Consider the following 17209-nt stretch of genomic DNA (forward strand, 5'->3'; position numbering starts at 1 on the left):
AGTGAGAGACATTTTTAGTTAAAATTTAGACAAGACATCCCATCACTTTGGCTCTTATTATGTTCAGAAGCCAGTTACTAACCTCTTTGTGGTTCCACGGGGAAGTGTATAACATGGGTGGGGCTTACTGGGTACCACTGTGGAGGCTGCCCACCTCATAGGCCAAGATGAGGCACTTCGGCCTCATTCTCCATAAAACAGGAAACAATTGAATGGTTTTATGCCACAGATGGCAATATCTGAATTTCCATTAGTTGCAACCCCCTCATGGTGTTGACCTGAAAATGAGGCCAAGTTGGAAGTGACTGTCCCAATATCACATTCTTGGAGCCCAGGCCTGTTTTGAGTGGTGTTCTGTACTACATCCCACCCCTCCTTGTTATTCTTCCATCTCTAAGTTTGTGCCTTAGGTACATGTGACACCAGCCCACAGGGGTAATAGATATTATCTCATATACACCGGGTGATGTCCCTAGGAAGTAGATTCTAGCTTGATTCCCATGGTGCAGGTTTAGAGACTGGGGAGGACCTGAGAGGCACAGGGACTATCCCAGGATGAAGAAATAGTAAGGAAAAGGAGGTCTGCATTCATCTCTGTCTCCTCAAAACTAGGTCCCTAGTTAGGTTTCCAGGGACCTGTGGGTAGGGCTATGTGGTCTCATTGTGTACAGTTCAAGAGATGACGTGGGGTCATAGACCTCAACAGATCTTAGAACTCTGGTAACCAGGCACCCACATTGCCCCATCCACCTCACTTGATTGGAGACAGTCAACAGGCAAAGATGTTTTGTTGTTGTTTCCCAACTTTTGGAGGATCTGGGCTCAAAAAATCCCAGAAAGAGAATCTTTTTGGTAGTTGGCGATGTTGGCTCAGCCTTAATTCTTGACGCCTCTGGGCATCTGGCAGGAGGCTGTGAAAGGTAACACGGGGCAGCCCAGGGGAGGCTAGTGCAGGCCAGGGCACAGCTGTGATCCCACCTGATCAGCCCCACACCCCTTGCCCCTCTTTGTGTGTGTGTGTGTGTGTGCATGTGTCTGTGAGGAGGAGAGAAGGCAGGACATAAGGTGCGGGTCATTCCTGAGCAGGTGCTGGTTGTTAGGTGTCGGAAACCTAACAGCTAGGTCATGTTCATACTTCAGGCCATGCCTGGCAGCATGAGAAGGTGAGCACCTCTACTCATATTGTTACCGAGCACTAGAGGATTCATCTCCTTCCCTCCCTGACCAGAGTTCTTTGCAGAGATGCCCCTCTGTGCCTGAACTGAGGAACAGATATTCTCTTGGTGGTTGGCCCCAGTGGCAGTGTGCAGGCAGCCCCTGATTTCTTCTGGCCCAGTTCCCAGGCAGTCTTTGCAGAACTCCACTCATTAGGTTGTCAAGTAACTGCCCAATGGTTTCAACTCCACAAACTCACTAGACAAGGGGCAGGTACATGAGGCCACCCACACTTTCCAGTGCTGCTCTGAGATGAGAGCAGGAGCAGAGGGTCTCCACACTCAGGAGCTTGAGATGATGAGGTTGGACTAGAACTAGGGAGGGACCAGACTCAGGCTGTCCCTTTTTGAAGCTAAAGGGGATGTACATGAATGTCACCTTGCCTGGCTAGGAGATGAGCTGCCGTGACCCTCTTACCCTTGTCCGGTGTGAGCTTCTGGAGGCCACTGAGGCAGAGCCAGATGGTAAGGGGGACTGCAGGCTGGGTATTCCTGGAAGGGAGTGGGATCTTTCTTGTGTTTAGAAGGTCACATGGAAAGTCAGCTATGTGGGTGAATCTTTGTTTTTATCCCACTCCAGCGTCAGCTGCTGAGCTCCAGCCAGCGGCAGAAGAAGAGCAGTGGGCAGTGGTGGAGGTAGAGCTGGCTCCAGCTCCGTTGACACCACCCCCTCTAGCACTGGAGCCAGTGTCCCCTCCACCAGCAGTGTTGGAGGTGGAGCAAGGGCCAACATGGGCTCCAGGAGGAGTAGGAGCTGCTTAGCTAGAGTCACCTGGACCATCATTTCTAGTGAGAAGTCCATCTCCACCTGTGGCTCTTAAGGAGCGTGAGAAGCTTAATCTCATGGCCTTCCCTCCTAAGCTGGTGGTGGAGCAGTTTACCATGATGGATGCGGTGAGCAGCTGGGCTTTCAGGGTGGTGTGGGGCAGGCCTTCCCTCTGCTATCGTTGCCCCAGACCTGATCCAGACTCCTATGATCTGGGCCCAAATCCAGGCTCCACCCTTTACCAATCATAAGACCTGGGCAACTTTCTGAACACCCAAGCCTTTGCTGTCCACCTGCAGACCGTGGAGGTGGACATTAAGAGGACCTGTTGCACAGAGTGACTGTGCCAACTCCATGAGGTAGAAGAGATGGAAAGCTGGGTGGGCCCTGGCCCATCTGTGCAGGGAAGGGCTCACTGTGTACAGCCTGGACCCTGGTGGCCCAACCGTCTGCTCAGGAGTCTCAACAGCCTCAGGACTTATTAGACGCCTGATGTGTACTCCACTACAAGGGAGACAGACAAGGCCTGTGGGTGTAGCTGCCACGCGGGGATGTGCATCAGAATGTGGAGTGGGACCAGAGGGGGGATCAGGGTATTGGAAGATGCCCCCTTGGGATGAGCCTAGTTGAGCCACCATCTGGAGCTTGGAGTTAGCCAGCACGGGCTGGGTTCAAATGCCCCTCTCCCTTCCCTGCCAGTATTGGGTCCTGGGTCATCCTGTGCTGGGTGTCCTCAGTGGACAGAGAAGAAAAGCCAGGGACTGTCACAAGGCTCAGGCCACATCCTGAGCTTTCTGAGCTCCAGCTCTAAACTGTGACTCCTGTGTGGGACTTTGGGGGCTGTAGGCACAGACCTGGGGTGTGGCAGGGCTCGGTGACACTCCCCCTGTTCTCCAGGAGCTCTTCCAGAAGGTGGTGTCCTCTCCGTGTCTGGGCTCCACCTGGGGCAAGAGGAACAAGCCCGGCAATGAGCACCAGACACCCAACGTCCAGGCCACCGTCGACCACGTCAGAAGGGTGGCCAGCTTCGTCATCATCCGCTGCCTCGGGGACCCGAGCAAGACAGCCCAGGACAGGGTGAGGGTGGTGGAGCGCTGGATCCAGGTGGCCCAGGTATGCTGTGGGAGGCCCAGTGGAGCCCCTCTCTGAAGCCTTGGGAACTGCCTCTCCACATTTATCAGCTCCCAGGATTGCAGTGTGTGGTCTAAGCCCCTGCACAGTCCCTAGGACCTTCCTGCCAGGGGCCCGCTGACTTTAACTCCAGGTCCCAGTGAGAGGATGCTCACTTCCTACCTGGCTCCTTCCCTGGGTTGAGCTAAAATCCTGCTCCCTGTGAGTGTTACTCTTTGGGTCCTAAATGTGCCCTTCTGGGACTCCCTGAGCATCTGTCTCATCCAGGAGGGGAGATTTAAATAGAAGGGTACTGAAGCTAGAGCAAGCTGGGCTACAGTGCCCCACCTCACAGCTCATTCTCTTCCCTTCCCCAGGAGTTCGAGATCCTGAAGAACTTCTTCTCGTCCTGCACTGTCAACTCTGCTCTGCAGAAAACCTTCACAAGCCACCTGAAGAACACACGGGGGAAGTTTCCCGGTGGGTAGGCCTCTCTCCATAGGAGGACCAGGGTGGATGGGGGATCTCTTGTATGTCTGCCATTGGCCCCTCAGTCAGCTGGGAACTCCTGGGAGGCAGCAAATGCTGGGGACAGGGCCTGGGCCTCGGCAGGGGGTCTCTAAACCTTCCGGGGTCCTTAATGCACCAGTTCTGCTTTAGGACTCGGCTTCCCTAAGTGTCAGGTACTAAGTTGAGCCAAATTGGAGATTTTCAAGTGTTTATAGCAACAGAACCCCATGCCCAGTTGAAACTCAAAGCAGTCAAAACAGAGCTGTTCTGTAGAACTGGGGAGTGGAGACCCCAGTGACCAACAGGAGAGCCCCCTCCCAGTACCATGAGACCTTAGCGCTCAGAGGAGCCCAGTGAGAACACTCCTTCAGGCAGTTTGAATCTCTTGGGTTTGCAAAGAAAAGGGATTTGCATTCAGACCCCTCACATTATTCCTAAATTTATCCCTCGTTCTTTCCCCTCCCCTGAGAGAGAGCCCTGAAAATCTTAAGGAACTCAATAGTCAAGACAAGTCCTTGAGCAGAGAACTGATGATCAAGGTAGAGTGGAGGCTGGGGGTCTGGAAAGAGAGGAAGGGTGCGGAGGAGGGGCACTGGGCAGGCTGTGGTTTTGATAGTTTCTCCCTTGAACTTTATCTGAAACATTCCCGTCTATCTCATCCAGATTAACAAGCAGAGGGATCTGTTCTGCCCATGGGCAGGTGGGGTGCCATTTGTGGGCGGGAGGCCCTGGTCATGAGACACAATGGTGTTGGCTGGGCTGTTCCAGGAGGAGTTGCCGAGCTGGCGCCATCAACAGGTCTCTGGCTTCCATGTATGTCCATCCTGCTGGATGTAGCTTCTTCCAGGCTGTTGGGTGGTTGGGGTGGGTTTAGCCCTCAGCCTAAACCTATCCTCAGGAAGCCAGGACCCTGCTGCTCCTTCTATCTTCACCACATCTCCAAGGGGCTGCATCCTGCCTGCCCCAGGGATGTGCGTGGCAGAGGATTCCCATGGCCCAGGTGGAAAAACAGGCTGCTCATCCTCAGGTGAGAGATGTGTGTGCATTCTGGGACTCCCCACTGGACCCCTAGAGCAGTCACTTCACTTGAATCAACCACAGGAGTCTAACCTGAGTGCCTGGTTGGCAATGACATATGCCCCCAGTGGCTTATGAGAAGCGTCTAGGCAACTGATGGATTCTTAGTGGATCCTGCTGAAAGGACCTTAGGAGCTTCATGTAAACGGGGAATCAAAATGTCCTCTCATCCCCTTCTCTGTTGATCAGAGGTGGCACCTTGGAGGTCCAGTTCTTGAGTGGATAAAGAAAGAGTTCAGGGGCCGTCCCTGTGGCGCAAGCGGTTAAGTGCGCGCACTCCGCTGCGGCGGCTCAGGGTTCGCCGGTTCGGATCCCGGGTGCGCACCGACGCACCGCTTGTCGACCTATGATGTGGCAACGTCCCATATAAAGTGGAGGAAGATGGGCATGAATGTTAGCCCAGGGCCAGTCTTCCTCAGCAAAAAAAGAGGAGGATTGGCAGATGTTAGCACAAGGCTGATCTCCTCACAAAAAAAAAAAAAAGGATTCAGTGCAGGGGAATGTCCTGAGGCGTTCCTTGGGGAGGAGAAGGCTTTGGCTTGGCCTCTGGCCCAGCCTGGGGCCCAGACACTCCACGGGACTGGGGCAGGCAGGAGCCACTCAACCAGACTCCCAAGACACCCCGTCCTCTCCATCCATGACTCAGCCCAGGACCAAGCTTTGAGAGCTCAAGGGACAGGACTCTTGTCAGTGGTGGGGCTGGGGGTTAGGCAAGGATGTTGGAACAGGGCCTCTGACTGAGAGGGGCAAGCGGCCTCTCTTCTGTGGGCCCCTGAGCAACACACTGCCTATGTTTGGGTCTCTGTCTCCTCATCAGGGAAATGGAGGGATGGTGATTGTGTGGTGCAGGCCTCACAGGGTGGTGTTGAGGTAAGAGGGAGGAAAGGAATGTGGGAGCTTTCTGCCTACTCCACCTGGAGGGGTGAGGGCCAGAACAATGATGACAGTCTTGTGACACTGAGTCCTCATGAGAACCTGTGTGGTAGCCGGAGTTCTCACACTTTCCAGATGAGGAAACAGGCTCAAGGAGGCCAGGCCACAAGCCCAAGCTCACACCCAGAGTGAGAGTTGGAGCTGGGCTTGTTCTGGAATCACAAGACCTTGGAGGATGGAATGACATTGGTACCAGTTGACTCAAGTCAGATGTCCAGTGTCGGAGGCCAGTGGTGCTGGAGAGAAATGGGGTGAGGGGAGTATGGCCTCACTGACACTGTCCTCGACCCTGGCAGGAGGGGCCCTCCACGTTTGCTCCCCCAGAGAGCAACCCCCAGAGAGTGCAGGAGAAGCAGCAGCAGCGGCAGGTTAGTGTGCCTGTGGGGGAGGGGCTCTGTGCTCCCAGCTGGAGGCCTGAAATCAAAAGATGAGGGCCCTTCATCTTGGTGCCAGAGTGTCTGAATCCCCCAGTAGAAGTGACCAAGAGGAGGGCCTGGAAGAGCTGGTGCAGGATGAGTGTGTTTTGGGGAGGGCAAGGGACTGCACACCCTGTGATTTGCCAGAAGCCGGCCCTGGGAGGTGAGGAGGAGGAGTGTGGTGTTCTTGGGGTGTGAAGGGAGTAGGAATTGACGGGAGGCTGCTGAGGGTCCTAGGCTGCTCCTCGTGGGAACCCTGGGGTGGGCCAGGTGGCTGAGTGTGGGGACTTTTCAGGAGAGGGTCTACATGGGGTCGACTTGAGAGCAAAGGTTCATCCCACCCACACCCCGATGTCACAAGGTGTTGTCCCCTATCTTGGAACTCTGCTCAGTGACCTGCTGATGCTGCACCTGGTGATGGGTGACTATTTCGAGGTGGGTGCACCTGAGGTCTAGGCAGGAAGGACCAGGATTCTGAGCCTTGGGATGCGGGAGCCCCCGAACTGAGCTCTGAGTTCTCAGCACTTGGCACATCTCCTCTCATGAAAGCCTTGCAGCCACCGCTGGCAGCTGGGGCACCAGGCCTATTTTAGCGATGAGTGAACAGAGTTTCTGCCAGAGAAACCCATTCCAGTTACCCAGGCTGGGGAAGCTCAGAGTTGCCTGATGGCAGAGCTGCGTGAGGTTTTATCTGAGCTGGACTCAGCCTGTAACTCCCATGTTGCCCATGAAGGGAGAAAGAAGTCGGCCCCCCCCAAGTCAGGAAGCACATAAGTGCCTGAGCAGTCCCCTCTGCCTGAAGCCTCAGCCTCCAAGTCTGTCATCAGAGAGAGTTGTGCTGCCAGGTCCCTCAGTTACACCCCCATGTCCTCCTCCTCTGGAGCCCAGAGGCAAGCCTAGGTCCAAGTCCTGTTTTCTCTGCATGCCTGGCCCCCTCTGGGGATCTGGCCGTAGTGCAACATGAGAAGGGGTGGGCATAGGGAGCTAGTCAGGCTAGGGGTCTTTGTCTGATGTACTCTGGCTGTCTACCTTCCAGGGGAATGGGATCAACCTTGAGAAGAGTACTGAGGAGCAGCTGTGGCACTCCCTGCAGGGGAGAGGAAGGAGGTGGAAATCAGAGACCTTCTGGGCAGAACAGTCCTTGGCTTCACCCGCTGTATCTTACATTGAGTGGAAGAGTTTGATACCAGAGAAGTGGGAGACCCATCCAATTGGCGGGTGGGTTGAGGGGAGGATGGCATCAAGGAAATCTTCCTGGAGGAGGGGCTGATTATTCCCATTCTGAGAACTGGTAGATCCTGGATGGAACTGGAGGGAAGGATGGTTTCCAGGACTGGTCCCCTGCCCCACTCCTCACCTCCAACAAGACCCCTGCAGCATCCCCCACCCAGGCCCTGTCTGCATCCTCTCCTTCCCTCTGGTCCCAGGAATACCGAGTCATGAGGGAGATCCTGCTGCTCCAGGAGGCTGCAAAGAATTACAAGCTAGAGCCCGAGGGAGCCATTTGGGGCCTCGTTCCAGGACATGGAGTTGCTCAACGAGAATGAGAGGTGAGGCTGGGCAGGAGTTGGGTGAGGGCAGGGGTGGACTCTCCCTGTTGGCCAGTCCAGAGAGCCTGTCTCCATGGTGCCCCACTCATCCCCCGGCCTGATTACATGGTGATCTCTGGGACACCCAGACTCCAGCTGCTGGGCAGGCAGTGGGGGGACCCCTGAGGTGTGGTTCCTGGTAGGCTCACAGGTGCCTCTCTGTCCTGTAGCTACACCTTGTCCTGCCAGCCAGAGCGCTAGACCTAGTTGGCCTGCAGAGTACGCAAGGCCAAGAAGAACCGGCCATCATCAAGGTCAGGGGTGAGTGAGTGTCTGGGCCGGGGTGACTGACTCCTAGGGGTTCAGTAAGGCTTTGGGCTAAGCGTGGCCTTGGGGAGTCGGATAGCTGGCACTGGGATCCCAGCTCCACTATTGACCAGTCCTGTGACTGGGGTGACTCTCTTCAGCTTCCTGAGACTCCGTTTCCCCCTCTGTGAAATAGGTAATACTAAATGATCGCTCACGTGGCAGGGACAAATGGGGTACTGGTGGCTGACAGCACTGAGCACAGGGTCTGGAGCACCCAGTGCAGTGGGGACATGGTGGGGGGCCATGATTCTGAGGGAGGCCACGCAAGATAACCCGACTCTTCTACTCAGCCCCCAGGCCCCAACCCCGAACCCCATACCAGTGGCCGATCACAGCCCCATCCTCAGCAGCGGGGACACAGCTGGGATGCTTGCGATGCACAGGGTCAGCTCCTCCCATTTGATGGGAAGGGGAGCATTGTAAGCTGATTCCTGGGGTCCCCTGAAGCCCAAGAGAGAAGGGATGACCCCATCCCAGCTCCCTGACATCTCTACCTCAGCACCTACTCACCCATTGGGGAGAGACAGTGGTTATTTGTTGTAAATAATAAATGACATATTTGAATATTATATTAAAGTCCTGTTCCCTTTACAGCTTGGGAGTTGTGGTGTGGTTCTGTCGCTTTCTGTAGGCATGTGAGTGAGACACAGAATCTCACATTTCTCCTTGAATCAAGAACTCTTCTGGGCCGGCCCCGTGGCTTAGTGTTTAAGTGCGCACGCTCCGCTGCTGCCGGCCTGGGTTTGGATCCCGGGCGCACACCGATGCACCGCTTCTCCGGCCATGCTGAGGCCACGTCCCACATACAGCAACTAGAAGGATATGCAACTATGACATACAACTATCTACTGGGGCTTTGGGGGAAAAAAATAAATAAATAAAATTATAAAAAAAAAAAAGAACTCTTCTGAGTCATCAACTTATTGTATGTTGGAGAAGGGAGAAAGGCCAGCCCCCTTTTTGGCTAGTGACATCACTCCCAATTCCCCCTAACTCCGAGAACAAGTTCATTTCAGTATCATTCAGCCGCTCCAGGGGCGGACACGGTCCCCGGCCCGTTCTCCTGGGATTTAAAGGTTAATGGTACTTTCACAGGCAAAGCAACAACCACTGAAATGTGGATGTCTTTAAAACAGCACTACCCAGGACCAGGTCGTGCCACAGGCAGGGGATGCCTTTCTACATTCTGGAGGAAGAAGGAATGTTTTCTGCTTCTCCTGTTGAGGTTTCTTTTGACCAAATTTTAGGAACTTGTAGTTTTCTAGTTCAATCTCTGGAATTGCATCAGCTGTAAGTGGGGAAAACAATGTAAAAAGATCAAAACATGCATGTGGAGAGGACAAGGCCCGCAAAGGTGATTTGCAAATGGACTAAAGGCAGACAGGACTTTCCCTCCTGATACCCCTCTAGTGCCTCCATGTTCACCACTGACCTAGAATTGAATCCTGCTGGGGTCCATGTCCAGGACTGTGAAATCTGTTTCCTGCTGTTTTGTATCCAATGGGAAAGATCTGTGACGCAGCTTTAAGTCTACCACTGGGCCTCATTCCATAAACACGACCGACCGCTCTCTGTGAACCAGGATTTCCAGCACAACTGCCTTCCTTATGCCATTCACTTTAGGGCAGAAATTCCCTAGAAGGCTCCCAGCCTCCTCCCTGGCTTGGTCTGATGGATCCCGGGTGAGCTCTGCTTTACCAGGATAAGGACCATAATCCTGGCCAGTGAGTGACCCCACACTGTCCCTTGCTGTCCAGGTGACATCTGAGGCCGTGTCATTCTGAGGTCCATGGTCTTGGACAGTCCTCCAGTTTACATACTCAGTGTTGATGTTGCCAACTTGTCCAAATGGGGCAATTTGGCCCGAACCATTAAAGTGTGTCACCCTTGGGTGGTTGTGTTTTTTTCCCCTGTCTTGCGCTGTGGTTACATTACAACCACCTGATGGGTTGTGAACCCTGTTTGGAGCTTTGAAAGATGAGGCATGACAGGGGTGTGGGGTGGTCCAGCAGGAAATGCCACGGAACAGATGATCCATGGTCGTGCATGAACACAGACTTAGCAATTAAAATACTGAAATGCTTCCCATCTGGTGGTGAATAGACACTGCTCTGACCACACACCGAGAACCCACCCCGTGACCAGGAGCTTTCAAGGGGTTACCAAGTGGCATTTTGAACCTCATCCCTTGGAAACACCCTGTAAGACAAGAGCCAGATGAATCGCTTGGCACTTGTGAGTTATCGCCTCCTTTCTGATGGCTGCAAGTGTCACCCAGACACACAGGCTGGACTCTGCCAGGGAAGCCTTCTCAGGACAGGCAGAAGCTGAGGATGAATCCTGGTTCCCGGCATCCCAGGCCCTTCCTGACAGGGCACAGCCACCCAGGAAAGTGGTTTGGTAATGGAAAGACTATGAAGGCAATACTTCCCCTCCAAAGAGAAAGAGAAGTACCAATAGTGAAAGCTTGATTCCTCAAATAGTCAATTAAATCTCAACAAGCAGTGAGTTCTTGTCAGATTACTGATGCCGAAAAATGGTCTCTTGATAATAGCATAATCCCCCAGCTGCCATGTCCATCTTCATGAATCAAATTTCCAACACATATGGATCTAAAAAACTGAGGGAAATCTGGTATTTCCTTAGATGCAACTCTGAAGTAGCATGCAAGAAGGAACACAAAAATGGAGACCTAGAAGTAAATATCTAATTTGAGAACATAGACATCGAAGTGCTTTGGAAATAATATTTTGGAATCTATTGGAATATTACACAAAAAGAATAATCCACTTTAAGTAGGTTTTACTGTGACTGTATGGGGAAAAACTGAATCATCCTGTGACGTTGATAACTCGCTGCTGACTTGAAAGTACAAATAAATAAAGTACATAGTAAAGGAAAATGAGAGAACAGCATGAAAAAGGAAGATCTTTCTCTCCTCACCTGCAACTCAACCTCTCACCTCAGAAAGAAACCACTGTCTATATTTTCTATTTCACGCAGCAGAGTTTAATAAAAGAAACGTATTGTTATATTTCAAAGTTTCAAGAGCTCAAAGCACAAAAACATTTGGGATGCTACCAAGAGACCTCACTGAGGTGCCTGCTCCATTTCATCTGCTGTCAAGACGGCCTTCTTGGCCCCTCACTTTCTCTGCCTCACTAGCAAGTCTGTCCGCCATCAGTGCTATCACCAGTCTCTCTCCTGTGCTCTTCACTGCCCTTTCCTCCTTCCTGATACCTTCCTCAGTCGCCAGAAATTGTTGGCAGTGGAGCTGTGGAATGCCCAGATCAGCTCCTGGAATCATCCCTGCCAAATCTGAAGACCGGCAGGAGTGGGCATGGGACCTGGAGTGCAGACCACCTGCGAGCACACCTGGCAGGGATTCACCTGTGTGACTAGGTGCTAGGTTTTGCAACCCTTTGGCAAGCTTGAAAGGAGTTACCAGTTGTCCTGCATTGCTGCAGGCCTGGAGTCCTTGCAGTCTCTCTGGCCAGCAGACCTGGTGGGGCTGGTCCAAGGTGTACTCCCAGAGACCCTTCATTGCCAGGATGGGATGGAATTCTAGTACCCAGCCTCTTGAATATGTCACTGGACATCCTTATAGGGATGGAGATGTTTAAACCAGGCTTTGGTTTGGACTGGATCCCACAGTTATGCTGCTTCCTCTGTGAAGACGTGGCTATCATCCTTCTTTTCCTCTTACCCTACAAAAGTAAATCATGAAATTGAGACAAATGATAAAGGAAGCCTGCCTTTTTAGGACAATTATCCTGGCTGTTTTGTACTTCCACCCTCCCTCTATCCTCTGGGAATAGATCTGACCTGTGTCCCGGGATGTCATCAGGCAGATTTGCATCAAGAACAGAAAGCTCAAGGTCAAAACTCAAGGCTACTCCAGATCATTTCTCCTCCCCCATCCTGTTAACACCCCCTCCTTGTTTGAGTGTGTTTCTATTCTTTTCTTGTCCTTGTCACTCTCAACCTCATAAGTCCTGGCACTCTCTCTCAGGACAGTCGGTCCCCAGTCCTTTACTAAATCCCAAATCCTACCATTTCTGTGTTTTCTGATTACTCATTTGCTTAATCCATTGACCACTTGGTGTTCATAGAAGTTAAATCAATAGTGATATTATCAACCACCCCCTGTTAACGACTTACTCCCATATCCCAGATGTTCACATAATCCAAATGGTTATGTTCAAAAGTAAATAATTCAGAAAACATATTCACCCACCACAAATTCCTGATCTCTAATATTTTTATTCAAACACTCATACAGTAGATACCTGTGCCTCATGATCAGAAGTAGTGCCAGATCACCGATCCTCACCTTAATTTCCTCCTACACCTATCAATCCTGAATTCCACGGACTATGATCTCAATAATTTCCTTGGAATAATAAAAAATTCCTTACCACTCATTTATGTTGTAAACCTCCAAACCCAGAAGATCCCAATTATCTGCCATGCCGCAGCTACTGCTGGTCTTATAACAAGCTGAAGAAAAAGCATGAAACATGATCTTTTGGTACCACTGTAAATACAAAACCATCTGTATCAACTGGGAAGCATCCATAATGCCTGGAAATCTTGTTCTCTTTTTTCGTGTTGGCTCAATAACAAGACGATAAATCAATTTAAAAAATGGGCAAAGGACCAGAGTAGACTTTTCCTAATGAAGACATACAAGTGGCCAACAGGTGTATGAAAAGGTGTTCAGCATCACTAATCATCAGGGAATGCAAATCAAAACCACAATGAGCTATCACTTCACACCTGTTAAGACTGCGATTATCAAAAAAACTAAAGATGGCAAATGTTTTTGAGAATGTGGAGAAAAGGAACCCTTGTGGGAATGTAAACTAGTAAAACCATTATGGAAAACAGTATGGAGCTTACTCCAAAAATGAAAACTAGCATATGATCCAGCAATCCCACTTCTGGTATATGCCCACAGGATTGAACTCAGGGTCTCAAAGAAATACCTGCACTCTAATGTTCATTGTAGCTAATTCACGATAGCCAAGATATGGAAGTAACCTAAATGTCACTGACGGATGAATGGATAAAGAAATGGAATATTAGTCAACCTTGAAAAAAGAAGGAGTTCCTGCCATTTTTGACAACATGGATGGACCTAGAAGACGTTATGCTAAGTGAAATAAGGCAGACAGACAAAGGCAAATACTCATTTATATGTGGAATCTTAAATAGTCAAACTTATACAAGCAGAGGTTAGAATGGTGGTTGCCAGGGGTTAAGGGGATGGAGAAATGGGGAGCTGATGATCAAAGGATACAGAGTTTCAGTAATCAAGATAAATAAGTTCTGGAGATCTAGGATATGGCATAGTGCTTACAGCTAACGAGACTGTATTGCGTACATCACATTTGCTAATAGTGTAGATACTAAGAGTTCTTACTACACAATAATAGTAATAAAGGAGGTGAGAGAAAACTTTGGGAGGTGATGGATATGTTTGTGGCCTTGATGGTGGTGACAGTCTCAAGGGTGTATACTTATGTCCAAATTCATCAAGTTGTATATGGAAAAGTATGACATCATCATTGATTCTTCTGCACCTTGAAGTACGCCGTGTCCTCATCACAAGAGAAAAAAATTTGTAACTATGTATGGGGACATATGTTAACTGGACTTATTGTGGTGATCATTTCAACATTTATACAAACACTGAATTATTGTGTTGTACCGCTGAAACTAATTTAATGTTGTATGTTAACTTTACCTCAATAAAAAAAAAAAAACAACAGAAAAAACCATTTTAATATTGTAAATGAGTTCAGTGAATCCCTGAAACTGCCTCATTCCCATATGAGAGTTACAGGAAGCAGAGAGGATGAAGTAAGATGGAAGAAAGTTGTACAAAACACTATTCAAATCAAAATCATTTAAGTTGATATCAACTCCTTGTGGCAAAGTTCTGTGAGCACCGATCTTCTTTCACATTTTTCCTGGAAAAGCATACCTTCAGATCCAACCCATAATAGTTTCCTCATTTGCTCTAATAAGAAAATTTTAACTTAATAAATAAAACCAAAAGCAACCCTTATGTATGAATAAAGTTAGTGAACTTTACAGAGAAAAAAGCATATTTGGACAATCTCAATAAAGGTAACAGAAGAACGGAATGATGATGAAGTCTCATTCAAGCTTACCTTTGAAAGCCAGTAAAACCAGGTTATCTTTTCAAGAATGTGTGTAGAGCTGACAACCTTGGAAGATAGAAATAGTGGCCTCCTCTGGAGCAAAAGGCAGGCTTGCTTACTCCCCAGTATAATAAAAATAACACCCTTCCCCAAACCAAAGGTCAGCAGATTTCCTGCCTCTTATTGAAGATTTGAGTTCCTTAAGCTCTGAGTTCTTGCAACCCTCTGCATGTCTCCTGACCCACTGTGTATCATCCTGCAGGAAGTGGGATTTAGTGAACCAGTGCAAATGTTGATACTCTGACCACTGCCATTGCTGTGTCATTAAGTCCTGTGTCTCTGACCCATGGGTCTCGTATCTTTTGCCAGCATCTGTAAGACCATGGTAGCTAACTTATTCGTTTGCAGGTAAGGTAAAATATCAGACCATTGACAGTTCCAGACAAGCCCTTAAAGTAGCTAGTAGTCTTAGGAACAGAGAGCTATCCAGAACAATATGCATGGATGGTCTTCATTGAAGACTTCATACAACCAAAACTTTAATAAGTCTCTCTGACCTCTTTTATTTCTACCTCAATTAGAAGGAGAGGCACCAAGCTTTATAGACCTAGGGCTTGTGCAAGCCACCTGGAGACCTAGTGACCAGAAACTTCCCATGGGGAGCAAAGACAGATGGGCATATTTCCAAAATGGACCCATATGCCTCCCGATCATCCAAAAGACAGTACATTATCTTAATTTATGATGATTTGATTCATTAAAATCTTGTGATGGGCCAAAGATACACTTCTAAGAGGAATGAGGCACATGGCAGTTGTAAGCAGATTAACACATTTGGTGAATATCAAACTCTGAATTAACTTTAGTGTTCTAATCAATCAAAAGGTACAACAAATTTAATTAGGTAGATTAAATGATATTTAATGGTATGCCTGATTATTACTCTGCAGTAATGAACAAGCAGCTCATGTAAATAACTATAATTGGTCTTTAAAATATGATAGTCAGGACTGTTTGAGATAAGCTGGAGAGAAGGAAGGGGAGAAATAGATAAAAGCTAGCTGCTCTGACACCACTCTCAAGACCCCTGGATCTACATGTAACCCAGGAGATCTAGGCAGATGGCTGTGTGCCTAGATCCTCCTGCACTGTGGTTCTCAGGGATGTCACAGGGCTGAAGCAGCTTCCTGAATCTTGTTTACACGTCCACGTGTACAATACCCTTGACCATGGGGATGAACCACCATTCATTCATACCTTACACCCCTCTAATTAAAAATTAGATTTCAGAATCATTGTACCATTACATGATAATTTATTCCTCAAACTTGTAGGATGGCGAGCTAAAAGAAAATCAAATTTCAATGGCTTCTTTTCTTTGAAGGACCAAGATGTTCTTTCACACTTAGAATCTGGATTAGAGGATAAATCCATAAAGTCAATGGAAACAACTTAAGAAATGGACAGAGGGATACTTCATTCATGTATACACAGTAATCACAGAGACTTGAGGATATCAAAGGAAATTCTTTATTAAGAACCAAAGTTATGGATTCCTATCTTGGGTTCATTACTTTGAATTTTTGACCCAAATCATATACATTTATTGGACCATGTTCAATTCTATGATCTTTAGAAGATGCAGCCTACAGCTGAAGAGAAACAGATACAACACCAATATCTTACCCTCTCTGAAGCACAACTGAGAGCCCCTGGAGTCAGATGTTTTCTAGACAAGAAAAAGTCATTCTTCCTCTGAACAGAGAGAGTAGTGGCTATTCAAACATTCAACTTTAAATTGTTAACATGACTTGTTAGATTGTGATGGAGCAAGCCTCATACCTTCTAAGTTTCATGATTTTTCTCCAGAATACTGAGATGGATGACCTTAAAGTCCAGTTTCCCCATAAATGTCTTTATTCAGTGATAAAATTAAATTCCCTATAAAATAATTCCCATAGGGCTGGCTCCGTGGCTTAGTGGTTAAGTGTTCTGCTACTGGTGGCCCGGGTTCAGATCCGGCATGCACTAACACGTCGCTTCTCCGGCCATGCTGAAGCCACATCCCACATACAGCAACTAGAAGGATGTGCATCTATGACGTACAACTATTTACTGGGGCTTTGGGGGAAAAAAAGGAGAAGGATTGGCAACAGATGTTAACTCAGAGCCAGTCTTTCTCAGCAAAAAGAGGAGGATTGGCATGGATGTTACCTCAGGGCTGATCTTCCTCACACACAAAAAATAATAATAATAATAACAATAATAATTCCCATAAAATTGTTAAAAATATATCATAGTCTCTGACCAAGAGGAAACAAGGAAAATTGAGCAGTTGAATAGCAGTGTAATAAACTCCATGCAAGGATCTTACTGTAGCATTATGTATAATAGTGAAACTGGACATAATCCCATCTCTATCAAAGAAGAGATAAACAGATCATGGTATTCCTGTTCTTTGGAGTACCTCTAAAACTTCTAAAAAACTAAGTTAGAGTGGCGAGCACTGATAAGGAGAGACATCTATGATATATGGTTTGGGAAACAACAAATTGCAAAATGATGTAGTTATGTCATTTATGTTAAAAAAACTTTATGTGTATTTATAAATTCATAGGAAATGCCCAGAAGAATAAGCTGCAAACTCTTAACAATAGTTCCTTCTGAGTAGGGGAGTGAGTTTGCAGGGAAAGGGATGGATGGGGGAGGTTTCACTTTGCTCTACACAGATCTGGGTAATTTCACTTTTTTTACAGTATGTAACTCTTTCATAATTAGAAAAATGAGTAATGTGACCGTTTGGTGCAGGGCAACAACATTATGTTCCCCAGTCTCTGTACTGTATGTTACTGCACAGCACGGACTGTAAGAGAAAGCCCAGAGAAGCAATGAAGACAAAGAAGACATGACACCTGCAAAAAGTCAGTGGAGTATTTCTACATAACAAACCTTCCAGGTGAGTGATGGTCAGTATCTTCCACTGCTCCAGCTCTCCCAAGAAACCTAGAACCTCCCCAGGGTAAGCTGGAGGACCATGCCCGACTAATCCACTCCCTGCATGGGGCCGGTTTGTGCAGGGTGACTGCCATCAAGCAGAAAATGGACTCAGGATGGG

General features: G+C 48.5%; 1 protein-coding gene across 8 annotated transcripts in view; it reads left to right on the top strand.

The window, feature by feature from the left end:
• Nucleotides 1–1988: 1988 nt before the first annotated feature.
• The window catches only part of LOC131411579 (ral guanine nucleotide dissociation stimulator-like), a 34633-nt gene continuing 19412 nt past the window's right edge, over nucleotides 1989–17209 (top strand). For 2 of the 8 annotated variants that reach the window (XR_009221579.1, XR_009221581.1), the window contains exons 1-7: nucleotides 1993–2108; nucleotides 2878–3057; nucleotides 3468–3570; nucleotides 4503–4627; nucleotides 5907–5978; nucleotides 7063–7244; nucleotides 7786–7876. Coding sequence is in view for 4 of the 8 variants with exons in the window: in XM_058550599.1 (XP_058406582.1) it covers nucleotides 2058–2108; nucleotides 2878–3057; nucleotides 3468–3570; nucleotides 4503–4627; nucleotides 5907–5978; nucleotides 7063–7296 (765 nt within the window). In the remaining 4 variants the exon portion in view is untranslated. The other 6 variants (XR_009221580.1, XR_009221578.1, XM_058550600.1 and 3 more) reach the window with 6 other exon arrangements.

This window comes from Diceros bicornis, chromosome 11 (assembly GCF_020826845.1).
Source record: "Diceros bicornis minor isolate mBicDic1 chromosome 11, mDicBic1.mat.cur, whole genome shotgun sequence".
Lineage (NCBI taxonomy): Eukaryota > Metazoa > Chordata > Mammalia > Perissodactyla > Rhinocerotidae > Diceros > Diceros bicornis.